At 44.1% G+C, this 14,260-nt stretch overlaps 1 protein-coding gene and 1 long non-coding RNA gene across 4 annotated transcripts in view; one reads left to right on the top strand and one right to left on the bottom strand.

Moving 5' to 3' along the window:
• Positions 1-14,260, top strand: part of LOC101692116 (palmitoyltransferase ZDHHC11) — a 58,385-nt gene that overhangs the window by 22,383 nt on the left and 21,742 nt on the right. For all 3 annotated transcript variants that reach the window (XM_045089341.1, XM_004768400.3, XM_045089344.1), the window contains exons 8-9: positions 11,868-11,983; positions 14,102-14,186. In XM_045089341.1, the coding sequence (XP_044945276.1) occupies positions 11,868-11,983; positions 14,102-14,186 (201 nt within the window). The remainder of the gene's footprint in view (positions 1-11,867; positions 11,984-14,101; positions 14,187-14,260) is intronic.
• LOC123394733 lies at positions 384-6,325 on the bottom strand. The gene is made up of 4 exons (XR_006609475.1): positions 6,308-6,325; positions 6,071-6,150; positions 1,545-3,291; positions 384-446 (listed from the first exon to the last, which is right to left on the bottom strand). It is a non-coding gene; the product is annotated as an uncharacterized LOC123394733 (long non-coding RNA).

Raw genomic sequence — 14,260 nt, forward strand, 5'->3', positions numbered from 1 at the left:
CCTCGGGTCCTCTATAGGATGACAGTAAACAGTCCCTTCCAATGAGACTTCAAGTTTTTCACTCCTTGGCGGCGTATCCAAACCAATCTTTGGGTTGGTAAGGATGTGGTATTTACCTCCGTTTTCATCTCAGTGTAGGCAGTTTGGATCCCTGCATGGGCTCTTTTTCAGACAGACTGTAGTGCTTGTAGTGACTGGAATACAGACTGATCAGTCATTTTTGTTAGGGTAACCTTTTGTAGCCATGAGCAGAGTGGAGGGGGTCTCCCGATCATTATTTTAAATGGGGTAACCTTGGGGCGCCTGGGTGGCTCAGTGGGTTAAGCTGCTGCCTTCGGCTCAGGTCATGATCTCAGGGTCCTGGGATCGAGTCCCGCATCAGGCTCTCTGCTCAGCAGGGGAGTCTGCTTCCCCCTCCTCTCTCTCTGCCTGCTTGTGATCTCTCTCTGTCAAATAAATAAATAAAATCTTTAAAAAAATTTAAAAAAAAATAAATGGGGTAACCTTGTTTAAGTAGGGTGTACATCGTGCCCTAAGGAGGGCGAAGGGCCAGGAGATCCATCCATCCACCACCAGTTTTCAGAATTAACTCTGTCAAGGTTTCCTGAAGAGTCCGGCTCACTCTCTCTACCTGTCCGGAACTCTGGAGCCAGTAGGCACCGTGTAGTTTTCAATCCGTGCCCACGGCCTTGGCCAGTGCCCGTGAGACTGAACTCACAAATGCTGGGCCGTTGTCTGACCCGATCACAAGAGGCAACCCAAACCTAGGAATTATTTTTTTAGTAGTTTTTGGCTACTATTTCTGCTGTTCCATGCTTGGCAGAAGAAGTTTTTACTCCGTCTGAAGAGGCATCTACAAAAAACTAACATATTATTTGATTTTTGTAAAATCCACTTCCCAATAAACTCCTAGTTTTTAACCCTTTTTTCTTTTGCTTTTTCCATCCTAGTTTTCCTGCTTCTACTGCCTGACATTGAGCACATCTATTAACTATATCCTGAGCCATACGCCCTAATTTAGATACCTGAAATTGCTTGCCCATGAGTTTTTTCAGTTTCTGTGTCCCTAAATGAGTGCCCTGATGTATTTGGTTTACTAATTTTTTTAATTTATTTTATTTTATTTTATTTTTTAGTCTTTGAGGGAGAATTAACTTTTTTTTTGTCCTGGTCTTAGCTCAAACCCCTTTATAGTTTAATTTAGTCCATTTTTGTAAATATTTTAAATCTTCCTCTAAATAATCTGGTTTTTCTGGTAGGGCTGGAGCTGGGAGTGTAACCAGTTCCTGAGCCATTTTTCTGGCTGCTTGCTCTGCTGGTTGATCTGCTAATTGGTTTTCTTTTGAAATCAGATCAGTCCCCTTTTGGTGTCCCGGGCAATGCATAATGGCCACCTCTTTTGGGTTCCAAATAGTCTGTAGGAGAACCAGTTTTTTTTGGTTTTTATTTATTTATTTATTTATTTTTATTATTATTTTTTTGCTGTTAATAGGCCACTTTCTTTATAAATAGCCCCACGTATATGAAGAGTAGCAAAGACATACCTGCTGTTCCTAGAGATGTGTGGCAGGGCCGCCTTTCAGAGTTCCTGCTCAGGAGAAACCATTGCAGCCACCGCATACCTCTTTTCATCGGCCATGTAGCTACCCCCATCTGTGAACAAAGTCATCTCCACATCCGGGAGGGGAGTGTCTGTGAGATCCGGCCTTATTCCTGTGACCTGGGTTAGGACCTCCCTGCAGTAGCGTGGGTGGGGCAGGGGTATCGGTTGGTTACCTGTTTCCTGGACTCACAGTGAACGCACTCCTTCTTGGAGATCAAAGCCTAAATAAGTGGCTTGTCCCCCGCAAGCATGACTCATAGTCCTCAGCAGCTATTAGCAAGTGCTGTGGTTAGTCAGCTCCTCTGGCAGCAACATGGCTGGATTTAGCACCGCCGGGGACCGGAGAGTCACTTTCGGTTCGTTGAGGAGGAGGGCCTGATACCCCATCACTCGGGCGTTGTTCTTGTCCAGGTGAGCTGACCTTGGAACACTTTCTGTGGGTTGGACCACTCAAGAGCAAAGAGGGGCTGAGACTCGCTTGTATCCTTGAGATCTAAGACAGTGTACATGGTTCTCTTGGGGCTCAGGAGGGAGAGTAGGGTAGAGGGGTTAGGCGCCATCGGGTGGATATCTTTAATCCACTTGTTAGCTTCCCACAAGTCCTGACCGGGTCGGGACTCCCCAGTTTGGGCCTTTTGACGGGAGCAAAGGTGTGTTCTCTGGAGATCCCTGCCTTTGCTTCCCAGGGCAGGGAGCACTGCCGGACGCGAACAGACACAGGCCATATTTAAGGTCCTTTCTGTTGTTTGTTTACGTCTTTTTGTGCCATTGGCCCCTGTACCCAGACCTCCTCTTCAGAGAGTTTTCCCACAGGCTCTAGTAATGATGAAATGGGGCTCCCGTGTCCATCAAAAAGTCAATTGATTTTTCCTCCACCTCAGCTCTTACCCGAGGTTCAGGGAGGGGCTCTGAGCCATGGTCCCTTCAGTCTCTGGTGGCCGGCGTGGCCGGCGTCTTTCTGGGGCCACTCCTCGGCCCAGTGTCCGCTTCCCTTGCAGTAAGCACACTGACCTGAAGCTAGGACTTCTCATCGGCTCTGTCTATGATCAGACTCGTTTCATTGATCATTTTTACCTTTTTCCTTTTTATTGGCCTCTTTTCCTTTGCTTTTCCCCCGTCTCATGTGACGCCAAAACTTTGACTATTTTTCTAGTCGGTTTTTCATCTTCTTGTGTATCTCGGTTGTTAACACCTTCTCTGCTATTCCCACTCACTCAGTCAAATTTTTCCCTTCAAGTTCTTCAATTTTTTGAAGTTTTCTCCTTCTATCTGGGGCTGACTGACTGTCAAAGGCAAGATTTATTGCCTCTGATTTTGGGGGCGCCTCAGGGTCGATCGGGCTCTACATTTGATAGGCTTCCATGAGCCCCGGAGACCCATCCTTATCTCGAGTCACCGCACTTATCTTAGATAGATTTATGGGTCTCCTTGCAGTCGCATGGAGGCCTCCCAGCAGGGCCTGGCGGTAGAAACAGACTCTCCTTACCTATATCAGAGTTTGGTTCCAGTCAGGGGGTTCCTTTGGGCAGTAGTTCTTCATTCACCGGGGATTGAGGTCCCATGTTACTAATTCTGGTTTAGTTTGAATGTAGTTTTAGTTAGTTCTGGAAATTTTTATCCATTTCAGTTTCAGGATTTCAACATATCGAAGACCTGTATTTGTCCTGGAAGTCTCCCATGTGAATTTTCTTCAAGGCAGAATTTATTTTATAAGAAAATTAAAATAATTATAAATGACAAAAATTCAAAATAGATATGGTTTTACAGTTTAACTGACAAGAAAATTAGGTTACTTCTGTGACACATAACATTTCAATAATTACAATATCAAGTTGACCTTATCAAAAGGTTAAAACATTAGGAAATGCATAGAATTTCTATTAATAGTTATAGCATTTACCCATGTGTAACCCAAGGTTTATTAGTGGTTTAGCAGTATTTTTTGAGTAATTAGCATACCAAGGAAAAGCCTTATGAGTCAAAGAGATCTTATTTACAATTTAAATCTTGTTGACAATTGCTAAAATTTAAGTTTTAAAGCACATGCTTAAATAGGATTACAGATAAAACAAAATATAGAAACTGGTTTCTCTGGGCAGGCAAAGAGAAAACCATTTATATTCTCTCCTTAACAGTAGATCAATTAATCTAAGAAAACCTTGGGTTTTTTTTGAACAGAAAAAAGCAGATTTTTTTATACAGTTTTTTTTTTTTTTTTTTTAGTTTATGTAATAGTCAACATTTACTTGAGTGGACCACCAATATAGATTTTCCATGACATAGGGCTTTAGTCCTTTTTTCTTAAGAACAGAAACATTTTACAGGAAAAGATTTATTAGTCTTTTTTTTTCCTTCTTGTGAATACATCCATCAAAACTGATCTAATATGGTTAAATTTCCAACATATTTCATTGTTTTTTTTTTCAAACCTATAAACCAGAGCAAATAAAGGTCACTTTCCCCAAGCCTTTTATGACTTACTAAATACCCTCAAGTTTAGTTTTTATTATTTTCTTTCAAGTTCTGGTGCAACCAGATATTTTTATTTTAAGACAAAACTTTTTACTCTCTTAAGCCCTTTTTTTTGTGTGTGTACAATTTTTCTAAACTTACTATCAGTTATCAGTCAACTGCTTTTCCTCTGGTTTTTTAGACAACATTAAAACTTTTAATAAAAACCTTAATGGCATTTTCTTTTGGTAGTCTAGAATACATGGAATCATTTCATGTGATTTATTATTCTGAGGTGCTACATTTTAAAATTCATTTTAATTTTAGTCTGTCCTGACCATACCTAAAATTTCTTTTTTGAAGATTTTTCTTCACAAACCTTTTACAACTTTTTTGCATTTAGGTTTTGTCCCAAGCCATTTAAAAAAAAATTATTTTTTCTTATTTAGGAAAAAATTACCTTTAATCTTTAACAAAATGTATTTTTTTAATGTATCTCCTACTTTTTACATATAGGGTTGTTTTTCTACTTTTATCAGTCTTAGTTACAGTTAGTAGAATTTTTTATTCTTAGAAACACTTTAGTCTCTAGTGATGGCTAAGTATTAACCAATTGTGAACAGTTACAACAGAATTCTGTAGATGGCAAATTTATGAGTCAGTTAAACACAAAACTTGTTTACCAACAGATTTAAATAGTTTTAGTTTCTTTGCAGTAAGAAGTTAAAAGCACAAACCTGGTTCCAGTAATTAATGCTTTAGTATTTTATCCCTTTTGGTTAAGATATCCCATTTGGTTAGATGTCCAACAAATTTAAGTCCATTTGTCATCCAAGTAAACCTTTAGTGTTTCAGGTTACTAAAGACTTTGAAAGCTATTTTAACAATTACCTATTAAAGCTTTGAGACAGACAATTAATCATTATTTCAGTTATTTCTTTGCTAACAGATTTTAACAAATAACATGAGCTTATTTGACATTCAGTAAACTTTGAAGTTTCACATTTACTGCTGTAACTTTAAAGACATGTCTATTTTAATTAAACCAACAAACTTAATTTAGTTTAAATTCTGATTTACGTTTCACCTGGACCCACTCCACTTTTAATGTTTGCCTGAGACACGGGGTGGGAAGATCTGGAGTGGGGGGTGTTAGGTCCAGGGGTGCTTTTTTTGTTTCTTGACAGTGAAGAGAGAAGGAGCCGTGGTGCAGGAAGCACCGAGGATGGTCTACAAGTCAGTTATGCAGGCTGCACCCAAGCTGGTGCAGAAACAGGAGGAGGAGACAGAACAAACAAAGTGCTGCCAGAAGGCCTCACCAGCAAGGAGGAGGGGCTAGGCAGTCCAGGTCGGGCCAGAGAAGGCAAGGAACTTTCCCTAAACAAAGGGAGTTTTGGCAGCTCCTTGGGGATATTCCTTAAAGTCTCTGTCTCGAGTTAGACCAACCACAGTTGGCTCCAGTTATAGCCATTAACATAAGAAATGAGCAAGGGAGAAGTCCTACATTTATTAGGAGGAACAGAGAGATGAAAGTCAGAGACCCCTTACTCTCTGGTTGTCCCATTTCTTCAAACACAACAGACAACAAAAAGACAAGACACAGACAACCACAGACCCAGCAGCCCTTACCCAGAACCTGCCGCTGGTGGATATTTTCTCAGTCCCCTACAAACATTCACCAGTGTGGATTTTCTCGGTCCCCTAGAAACGAGTAACAAAACAGAGAACAAAAAGACAAGACAAAGACACACAGACCCAGCGGTCCTCACCCGCTGGTGGGGGTTTTCCCGGCTCCCTACAGATGGGGGTTACCTGGCCCTGTACAGACCCAGATGACCACCTAGGGAGGTCCTAGGACCTAGGACCCACCAGACGATCTACCAGAAGAGGGATGGGGCATCCCCACATCCACTCCAGCCCTGGGGAGCATGGCTGTGTCCAGCTTCTCCCCGGTGGGCCATACCCTGGAGCTCCACAACCAGACAGACCAGATCTCACAGAATATGGAGATCTTACCTCTGGAGGCTTTTCCCAGAAATTCTGATGCTGGCTCAGTTCTCGTTGTTTGATCCCAGACGAGCCCCCATATGTTGGGTCTGTTATCAAAGGAATGAGACTGAGACAAAGTTACGCAAAACCTTATTCTATACCAAGCATTAGAAGTTAGATTGAACGGCCAGGGAAATGAGGCTGAGACAAAGTAAAAGTTATGTAAAGCTTTATTCTATGCCAAGCATTAGAAGTCAGACTGACCAGCCAGGGCCGCCTCTGAAGAGAGTGATGCCCCTTGGTCTTACAGGCTAGTTTTTATAGGGCACAATTGCAGACATCTATGTATGTGGCTTTGGCTGATGGGATGTCTCCTACCTGTGTGTTTTAGTAACGGTTACCTGGAACCGATGCTAGTAACTGTTGAGGTGTTTATTAAACCACAAAATGGCCTTGTTTTAGGTATGTGTTTTAGTAATAGTTACCTGGAACTGATATAAACAAAATGGCCTTGTTTTAGGTGTGTGTTTTAGTAATAGTTACCTGGAACTGATATCAATAACTGTTGAGGCATTTATTAAACAACAAAATGTCTACCTAGGCAACATGGAGTCACTATGGCTAAGTAGGCCCAGGTAGGCCTAGGGGGTTAACATGTTTTAACGTGGAATCGACCCCAACAGTCCCCAGGGGTGCAGCTCATGTGGGAGCAAAGGTGGGGAGGGGAGGAGAAGAAAAATCGAAGGACAGAAAATGTTCTTAAGTGTGGGGCTTGTATTTTGTGTGTGTGTGTGTGTGTATGTGAGAGAGAGAGAGAGAGAGAAACACAGTACAAAAATGGGTTTGCTAAAACTGTGCGATCTACTGCGCTTTAATGAAGGTGCTGCTGTCAGCACCTGACAGGCTTTGGAGTACATGGGATGTATAACGATGGATGGATAATCATAGGGTAAAAAAAATATGCAGCAAAACTTTAACAGTGGTAGAACCTAGTGTTGAGTATTTGGGCATTCTTGTACAATCCTTTCAGCTTTTATAGATCTTTGAAATTTTTCATTGAAAAATGGTAGGGAGTCACTGTAGGAAAGAGACGTGGAGTAAGGCATGGGGGGGCATCTGCTCTTCACAGGATCAGGGCAACAGGGTTGCTTCCTTTTGCCTCCTTTTGGATCTACTTTCTACAGCTGTCTGGGAGTTTCTGGTGGGCTATTTTAAAACAGGATTTGTGACTATGCTGACTTTTGTAGGTCACAGGTGACTTTACATTTTCTGTGGGAGGAGCTCCATCTCACCACAGTCTCTGCAGGGCATCAGAGGGAGGGCTCCTTGTAATAATTTCGAAGTAGGAAGGTGTTGAAACCCACCTTTAGTAACAATGATATTGTCAACGAAGTCATTTTCCTTGTCGCTCATCTGCTGGAAGTTTAGAAACACATTTAGTGGAAACTATCACATGCCCAGCCTTTCCCCCACCCCGGACTCAGCCACTAAGAGGTGACCCTCACTCCAAGCCATGAGCAGATGGCTACAGACTTTTCTTTGCTGCCGTTAAAACCAGGGTGACCATCTGTCCCAATTTGCCTGGGACTGTCCTGTGTGACACTGGCTTCCAGCTCTGACCATGTGGCTGCCATGGTGACAGCCACTTGCCATTGATCATTATGTTAAATCCCACAAAAGATTCTCCCAGACACAGCTTCCTTATTTCTATTTGGCATCCAACAAGATAGAATCAGGCCAACCTCACCTCCTAGATGCACATAGACATTTAAGACTCGGAGCCGAGATCTTGTTTTGTCCCACTCCTAGCAGGACAATTTCTTGTCAGCATTCAAGAACATAGAATATTAAATACGCACGATTACTTTTTACTACACAAATGGTAACATAATAGGCTTGGGTCTCTTAAATTTTTCTATACTTAAAACATCCCAAGGTTGAAACATGTTTTCTTTCTTCCTTCCTTTCTTTCTTTTTTTGAAACATGCTTTCTTAAGAAAGGGAGTTATCATTCTACTTAGTTGACATTCAAAAAGAAATAGAAAATTTGAATAGACATATAACAAAGACAACTGTTAATTTAAGTTTCTCACGAAGATCCCAGGTCCTAATAAATTGATAAATTCTACCTGATATTTTAAGAATAAAATAACAGCAGTCATGCACAGACCTTCAGGACCAGGGCCAGAGAAGAAAGCAGCACTTCTCCATTCTCTGTGGTGTCAGTGCGTGACACCAATGCCAGACAGTGTCATCCCAGAGAGGAGGAATAGGATGAGCTGGAAGCATTCGTGAATATAGAGGCAAATATCTTTAACAAAATATTACCAAACCAAATGTGGTTACAGAGAAACAGCATTATATACCATTACTAATTGAAGTTTATTCCAAGAATGCAAGGTTGGTTTAACATCTGAAAATAAATGAATGTAATAAGTATATTAATAATACAAAGAACATTAAACATGTGAGCATATTGGTCAACCAGAAAAATCTATTTGACGTGATAGCACATCTATGTATGACAAAAACAATTCCACACCCGTGGGCATAGGAAATGCCTGTAATCTGGTAAAGAGTGCCTAATCACTCTTGTATCTAATTCATACTTCATTCATTCTGAATACTTTCCCCTTAAGATTGGGACAAAAGCAAGAATTTCCACTTCAAACTTCTATTTGATGTTTTACTGAAGTTCCAGACAATACAACACAGCAACAAATATAAACTAAAGACATAGATTTCAAAATGAAACCATATTTATTTGCATGGAACATGCTTCTAACAAATCTGTAAAAAAAAGTCTGGTAGAAATAAGATGATGAAAAAAAAATAAGATAGCTCCATAAGGTGGTAGGATACAAAATAGATACAAAAATCTCAATTATATTTCTGTAAACTAGCAATGAAGAATCTGAAAATGATAATAAGAAAACCATTCCATTTGAAATAACATTGAAAATAATAAAAATAAGGTAATAAAATAAGAGCCAAATTTGTATACTTAGAGCTAAAAACTATTGAGGGAGATTGAACACAATCTACATAAACAGAAAGATTTAGAATACTCATGGAATGGAGAACAGAACATTATCTTGAGAGCAAATTCCCCTAAACTGACCTACAGATTTACTGTGATCCCTACTGAATTTCTAGCAAACTTTTTAAAGGAAATATCAAGCCAATCCTAAAATATATATCAAAATTCAGAGGACTTAGAGTGGCCAAAATAATTTGGAAAAAGAAGCAGTAAATCGGAGGACTCACACAACTTGCCCTAAAAATTTATGACCGGGGCGTCTGTGTGGCTCAGTGGTTTCAGCCTCTGCCTTCGGCTCAGGTCATGGTACCAGGGTCCTGGGATCAAGCCCCACTTTGGGCTCTCTGCTCAGCAGGGAGCCTGCTTCCCCCTCTCTCTCTGCCTGCCTCTCTGCCTACTTGTGATCTCTTTCAAATAAATAAATAAAATATTAAAAAAAAAAACCCAGAACATTTCATTTAAAAAAATCTATGACCAAGCTACAGGAATCAGGACAGTGTGGGACTGGCATGAGGATAGATGTATGAGCCAGTGGAACAGAGTCGAAACTCCCAAAGTAAAACCTGAGCAGCAGATGTTGAACAGAGGGAGGAGCAATTCAGTGTGGGGGGGGATGAGAGTATTTTTGATAAACGGTGCTAGAACAACTGGATAACCAGATACAAAAAAAGAGTACAATACCCTATTTCATACCACACACACACACACAGACACACACACACAACTCAAAATCAGTCATAGACCTGAATTTAAAAGGTAAACTTTAACACTTTAGGAAGAAGACAGAGTAAGCTCTTTGTGAGCTTGAGTTAGGCAAAGTTTTCTTTAATAGGATACCAAAACACTACTCAGCCAAAAAATGAAAAATTGGACTTCATAAAAAATAAAGCATTTGCTCTTTGAAAGTCACCATTACAAAAACAGAAAATGTAAGTCACAGGCTGGAATAAATATTTGCCAGCCATGTACTTGCATCTAGAATATATATAAAGAACTCTCAAAACTTAGTAAGGAAAACAGCCCCATTTTTAATATTAACATCTAATGCATTATTTGCCCCACGAGTACAGGTCTGTGAATTGTCAGGCTTACACAATTCACAGCACTTACCATAGCACATAACTTCCCCCAAGTCCATCACCCTGCCACATTGTCCCTAACCCCCTCAGCAACCCTCAGTTTGTTTCCTGAGATTAAGAGTCTCTTATGGTTTGTCTCCTCCACACCCCATCTTGTTTCATTTTTTCCCTCCCTAGTTCCCCCAAATCTCCTGCCCTGCCTCTCAAATTCCTCATATCAGGGAGATCATATGATAATTGACTTATTTCGCTAAGCATGATACCCTCTAGTTCTATCCATGTTGTTGCAAATGGCAAGATTTCATTTCTTTTGATGGCTGCATAGTATTCCACTATATATAAGTGGAATGCTATGCAGCCATATATATATGTATATATATCACATCTTCTTTATCCATTCATCTGTTGGTGGACATCTTGGCTCTTTCCATAGTTTGGCTATTGTGGACATTGCTGCTAGAAACATTGAGGTGCATGTGTCCCTTGGGATCACTACATTTGTATTTTTGGGGTAAGTACTCAGTAGTACAATTGCTGGGTCATAAGATAGCTCTATTTTCAACTTTTAAAAAAAGATTTAATTTATTTATTTGACAGACAGAGATCACAAGTAGAGAGGCAGGCAGAGAGAGAGGTGGAAGCAGGCTCCCTGCTGAGCAGAGAGCCCAGGACCCTGAGATCATGACCTGAACCGAAGGCAGAGGTTTTAACCCACTGAGCCACCAAGGCACCCTATTTTCAACTTTTAAAAAAATTATTTATTTATTTGACAGAGAGAGACACACCAAGAGAGGGGACACAAGCAGGGGGAGTGGGAGAGGGAGAAGCAGACTTTCTGCTGAGCAGGGAGCCCATTGAGGGGCTCCATCCTGGGACCCTGGGATCATGACCTGTGCTGAAGGCTGACACTTAACCACCAGGCACCCCTATTTTCAGCTTTTTGAGGAACCTCCATGCTGTTTTCCAGAGTGGCTGCACCAGCTTGCATTCCCACCAACAGTGTAGGAGGATTCCCCTTTGTCCGCATCCTCGCCAGCATCTGTCGTTTCCTGACTTGTTGATTTTAGCCATTCTGACTGGTGTGAGGTGATATCTCATTGTGGTTTTGATTTGTATTTCCCTGATGCCGAGTGATGTGGAGCATTTTTTCATGTGTCTGTTGGCCATCTGGATGTCTTCCTTAAAACAGCTCCACTTTTAAAATGGGGGAAAGATTTTAATGGTCTCCACCAAACAGGATATATGGGTGGCAGATAGTCACCCGAAAAGGAGTGCCATGTCATTTACCATTCGGAAAATGCGAATCCATGCCACAGCCCTGCCCGTTAGCAGGACCCGGTGGGAAAGGCTAACGGTGCTGAGTGCCGGGGGGACGCTGAGAAGCCAAAGCCCGAGGGGCAGCAGTTGGAAGTCACGGGGAACCGGAAAGTGATGCCTCTTCAGAAAGCCGCTGGGCAGTTTCTTCGAGCTCGGACTCTGCTCTACCATTTGCCCAGCGGTCCCGCCCCCAGGCTCCCACCAAAGAGTACCGAGGCTGCCTGTGCTCACGGGCTGCATGTGGGACGAGGGGTGCTGTCCCTCTGGGGGACCCCGGCCTGAGTCTCTGAGACAGGGTCACTCCACACTGACTAAAAAACGGACTGGATTTTCTGAAGGACCGTGAGTATCACCTGCTTCCCCTCTTTGTTCATTTTCATTCATGCAGTGCGCAGACCGGGGCCAGAGCCCATCCACACAGAGGCGCGTGGTACACTCGCCAGAGTCGTTTGATGTGTGTGAATGTGGGCTTCCTGCTCTTCGTAACTCAAATGACTTTGGAAGGTAATTCATCTCTGATGGGATATTTTTAAATAATGTGTAACGTCGTCACACTCAACCCTAACCCGGGTTCACCGCCTTGTTCTCTAGTCCGTCCACACTGTTAACTTCTGGACAGGAGGAAGTCAGAGCTCACTGATTGTGTCGGTCAGAGAACACGTGGGGAGTTGAGTCCGAGCCTCCTTAGGACGGCTCCTAATACCTGGTTTCACGTTGCTCTGAGAGCCCCAGAGTGCCGCATGCAGGCACACATGCACACATGAAATCGCAGAGGCAGAAAGTGGCCCACGGTGAAGGTCACAGTCGAGGCTGCTACTCACTGTACAACACGCACTGTCTGCACACAGGACTGTGCTGTTGTGAAAAGTCACCGAGACACAGGAACTGGGCTCCCATTCCAGTGAGTGTCTTAGTTCACAGGGCTGTCGCCCCAAAGGGCCACAAAGTCAGGGGCATAAACCACCAGACTGTGGTCTCACTGTTCTGGGGGCCAGAGCCTGAAATCACAGGGTGGGCAGGGTCAGGGGCCTGTCAGGCTCTCTCCTTGGCTTACGGATGGCAATTTTCTCCTTCTGTCTCCACATTTCCTATCTTGTCCCTTTCCAGCAAGAATAATTGAAAATTGGTGCACCAGGATCATAAATTTCCACCTTAAAAATTTTTCAGATTGCCACATTATTGAGTATTTATTTTAGAAAATTTGGCACTTATCAATATGCCCAGTGTGCAGGCAGAAGTCGTTCCTTCCTCTGTCCACCAGTGTCCGCTGCTGGCGTTTTGACTGGGGTCTTTCAAGTCTCCCACATAGAGTGTCTCCATGTGCATCACACACATAACTTTTTCTTTTAAAAAATTATAACCCTGTTGTGTACCTCCTTAGGGGCCTGCTTTAAAATTCCGTGTATTGTGAGGTTTGTCGTGTTAAAAGAAAGCACCCCGAATTCACTCTCCCACCTGGAAGGTGTACCCTGCTTCTCATCACTGGGATCTTCTTGTTTAGACACAGTTTGGCCTCTCTGCCCCGAAAGCTGGGCGACTTGGGGGAGGGGAGCACTAACGTGTCAGGGAGCACAGGTGGCCTTACAGACCCCTGGACGTGGCAGGCGCTAACACCTGGGCAGCCGTTCTTTGCAGCAGGAAGCATTTCTAGGGTAACTGGGACTTCGTGCTGGGCGGGGCCGGTGGGGGCCTGGGTGTGCCCGCAGCCTTCGGGTCACGCCCACTGCGCAGACCAGAGCCTGCGCCTGCAGACCCGGCTGTCTACACCTCTTGATGCTCAGAGCTGTGTGTAAGCAGCTGTGGGTGCTTATGGAGTCACAACTCCATAACCGATGTTAATCGCAGGCGCATTTTAGAGGAAGCTCAGGGCCGGGCTCTGGGGGTCGCCATTGGCCTGTCTCATTCGCACAATCCCTTCTGGGCCACGTGCCTACCAGAGCACATTCCACAGGCGGCCCCACAGAAATGACCAGACGGAGAAATAGAGAGGGGAGGGGCCACACATCTGAAGCTAAGCTTCCAGAACTGTGTGGGACCTCCATCCCACCAGCCCTCGCCAGGGCCCGTCCTGTAGCCGCCCAGCCAGCGAGCCTGAGCAGGGGCTCCAGACGCCTGCTCCACATCATAGGCCCAGGACAGGGACATTGGGGCCCCGAGTCTTACAGGACAGCAGTCAATGTGTGGCCGCGGTTGCATTCATGCCGGGAGGTGCTGGAGATGAACGCACTTGTAGGCTCCGTAGGGACACTGACAGAATTTGTGTCCCCTTCAGCCTGCAAGTCATGGTGCCGGGCTGGATGTCTCCAAATCATTCTTCCTTGTGTCTCGGGGGCCCCTCAGCGGGCCCTGCTATGTAGTTCCGCATCCCCCTGGCATGGTGGCGGAGACCCAGGGCGCACAGCACCACCTGCCCGTCGTCGTTCAGAGTCCCTGCTGCTGGTGCAGCCCCTCCTCTCAGGGGGCGGGGGGTCTCCCAGCGCGCAGCAGGCCTGCGGGCTGTGGAAGAAGGGGAAACCACAGTAAGGGGCCCGCAGCATGCCGGGGCCTGCGGCTGTCAGCAGCTGTCCGCCTTCCCTTTCTTGCTGACGTGTGTCTCCACTTCCTCCTGCCCCATCCCACCAGAGTTACGTCCAAGGAGCTCCTGCTGTCGGATACGCTCTCCCATCAGCTGTCCAGTACCGTGTTCCCAGAGAACTTGGGGCCAACGGTAGGTGAGGGGCGGCCATGCATGAGCCTCAAATACAGGAGGGAGAGCCAACGGAGGGTCTAAGCCTCCCCACA

Source organism: Mustela putorius, unplaced genomic scaffold (genome assembly GCF_011764305.1).
Source record: "Mustela putorius furo isolate JIRA1106 unplaced genomic scaffold, ASM1176430v1.1 tig00000107_pilon_pilon_pilon, whole genome shotgun sequence".
Lineage (NCBI taxonomy): Eukaryota > Metazoa > Chordata > Mammalia > Carnivora > Mustelidae > Mustela > Mustela putorius.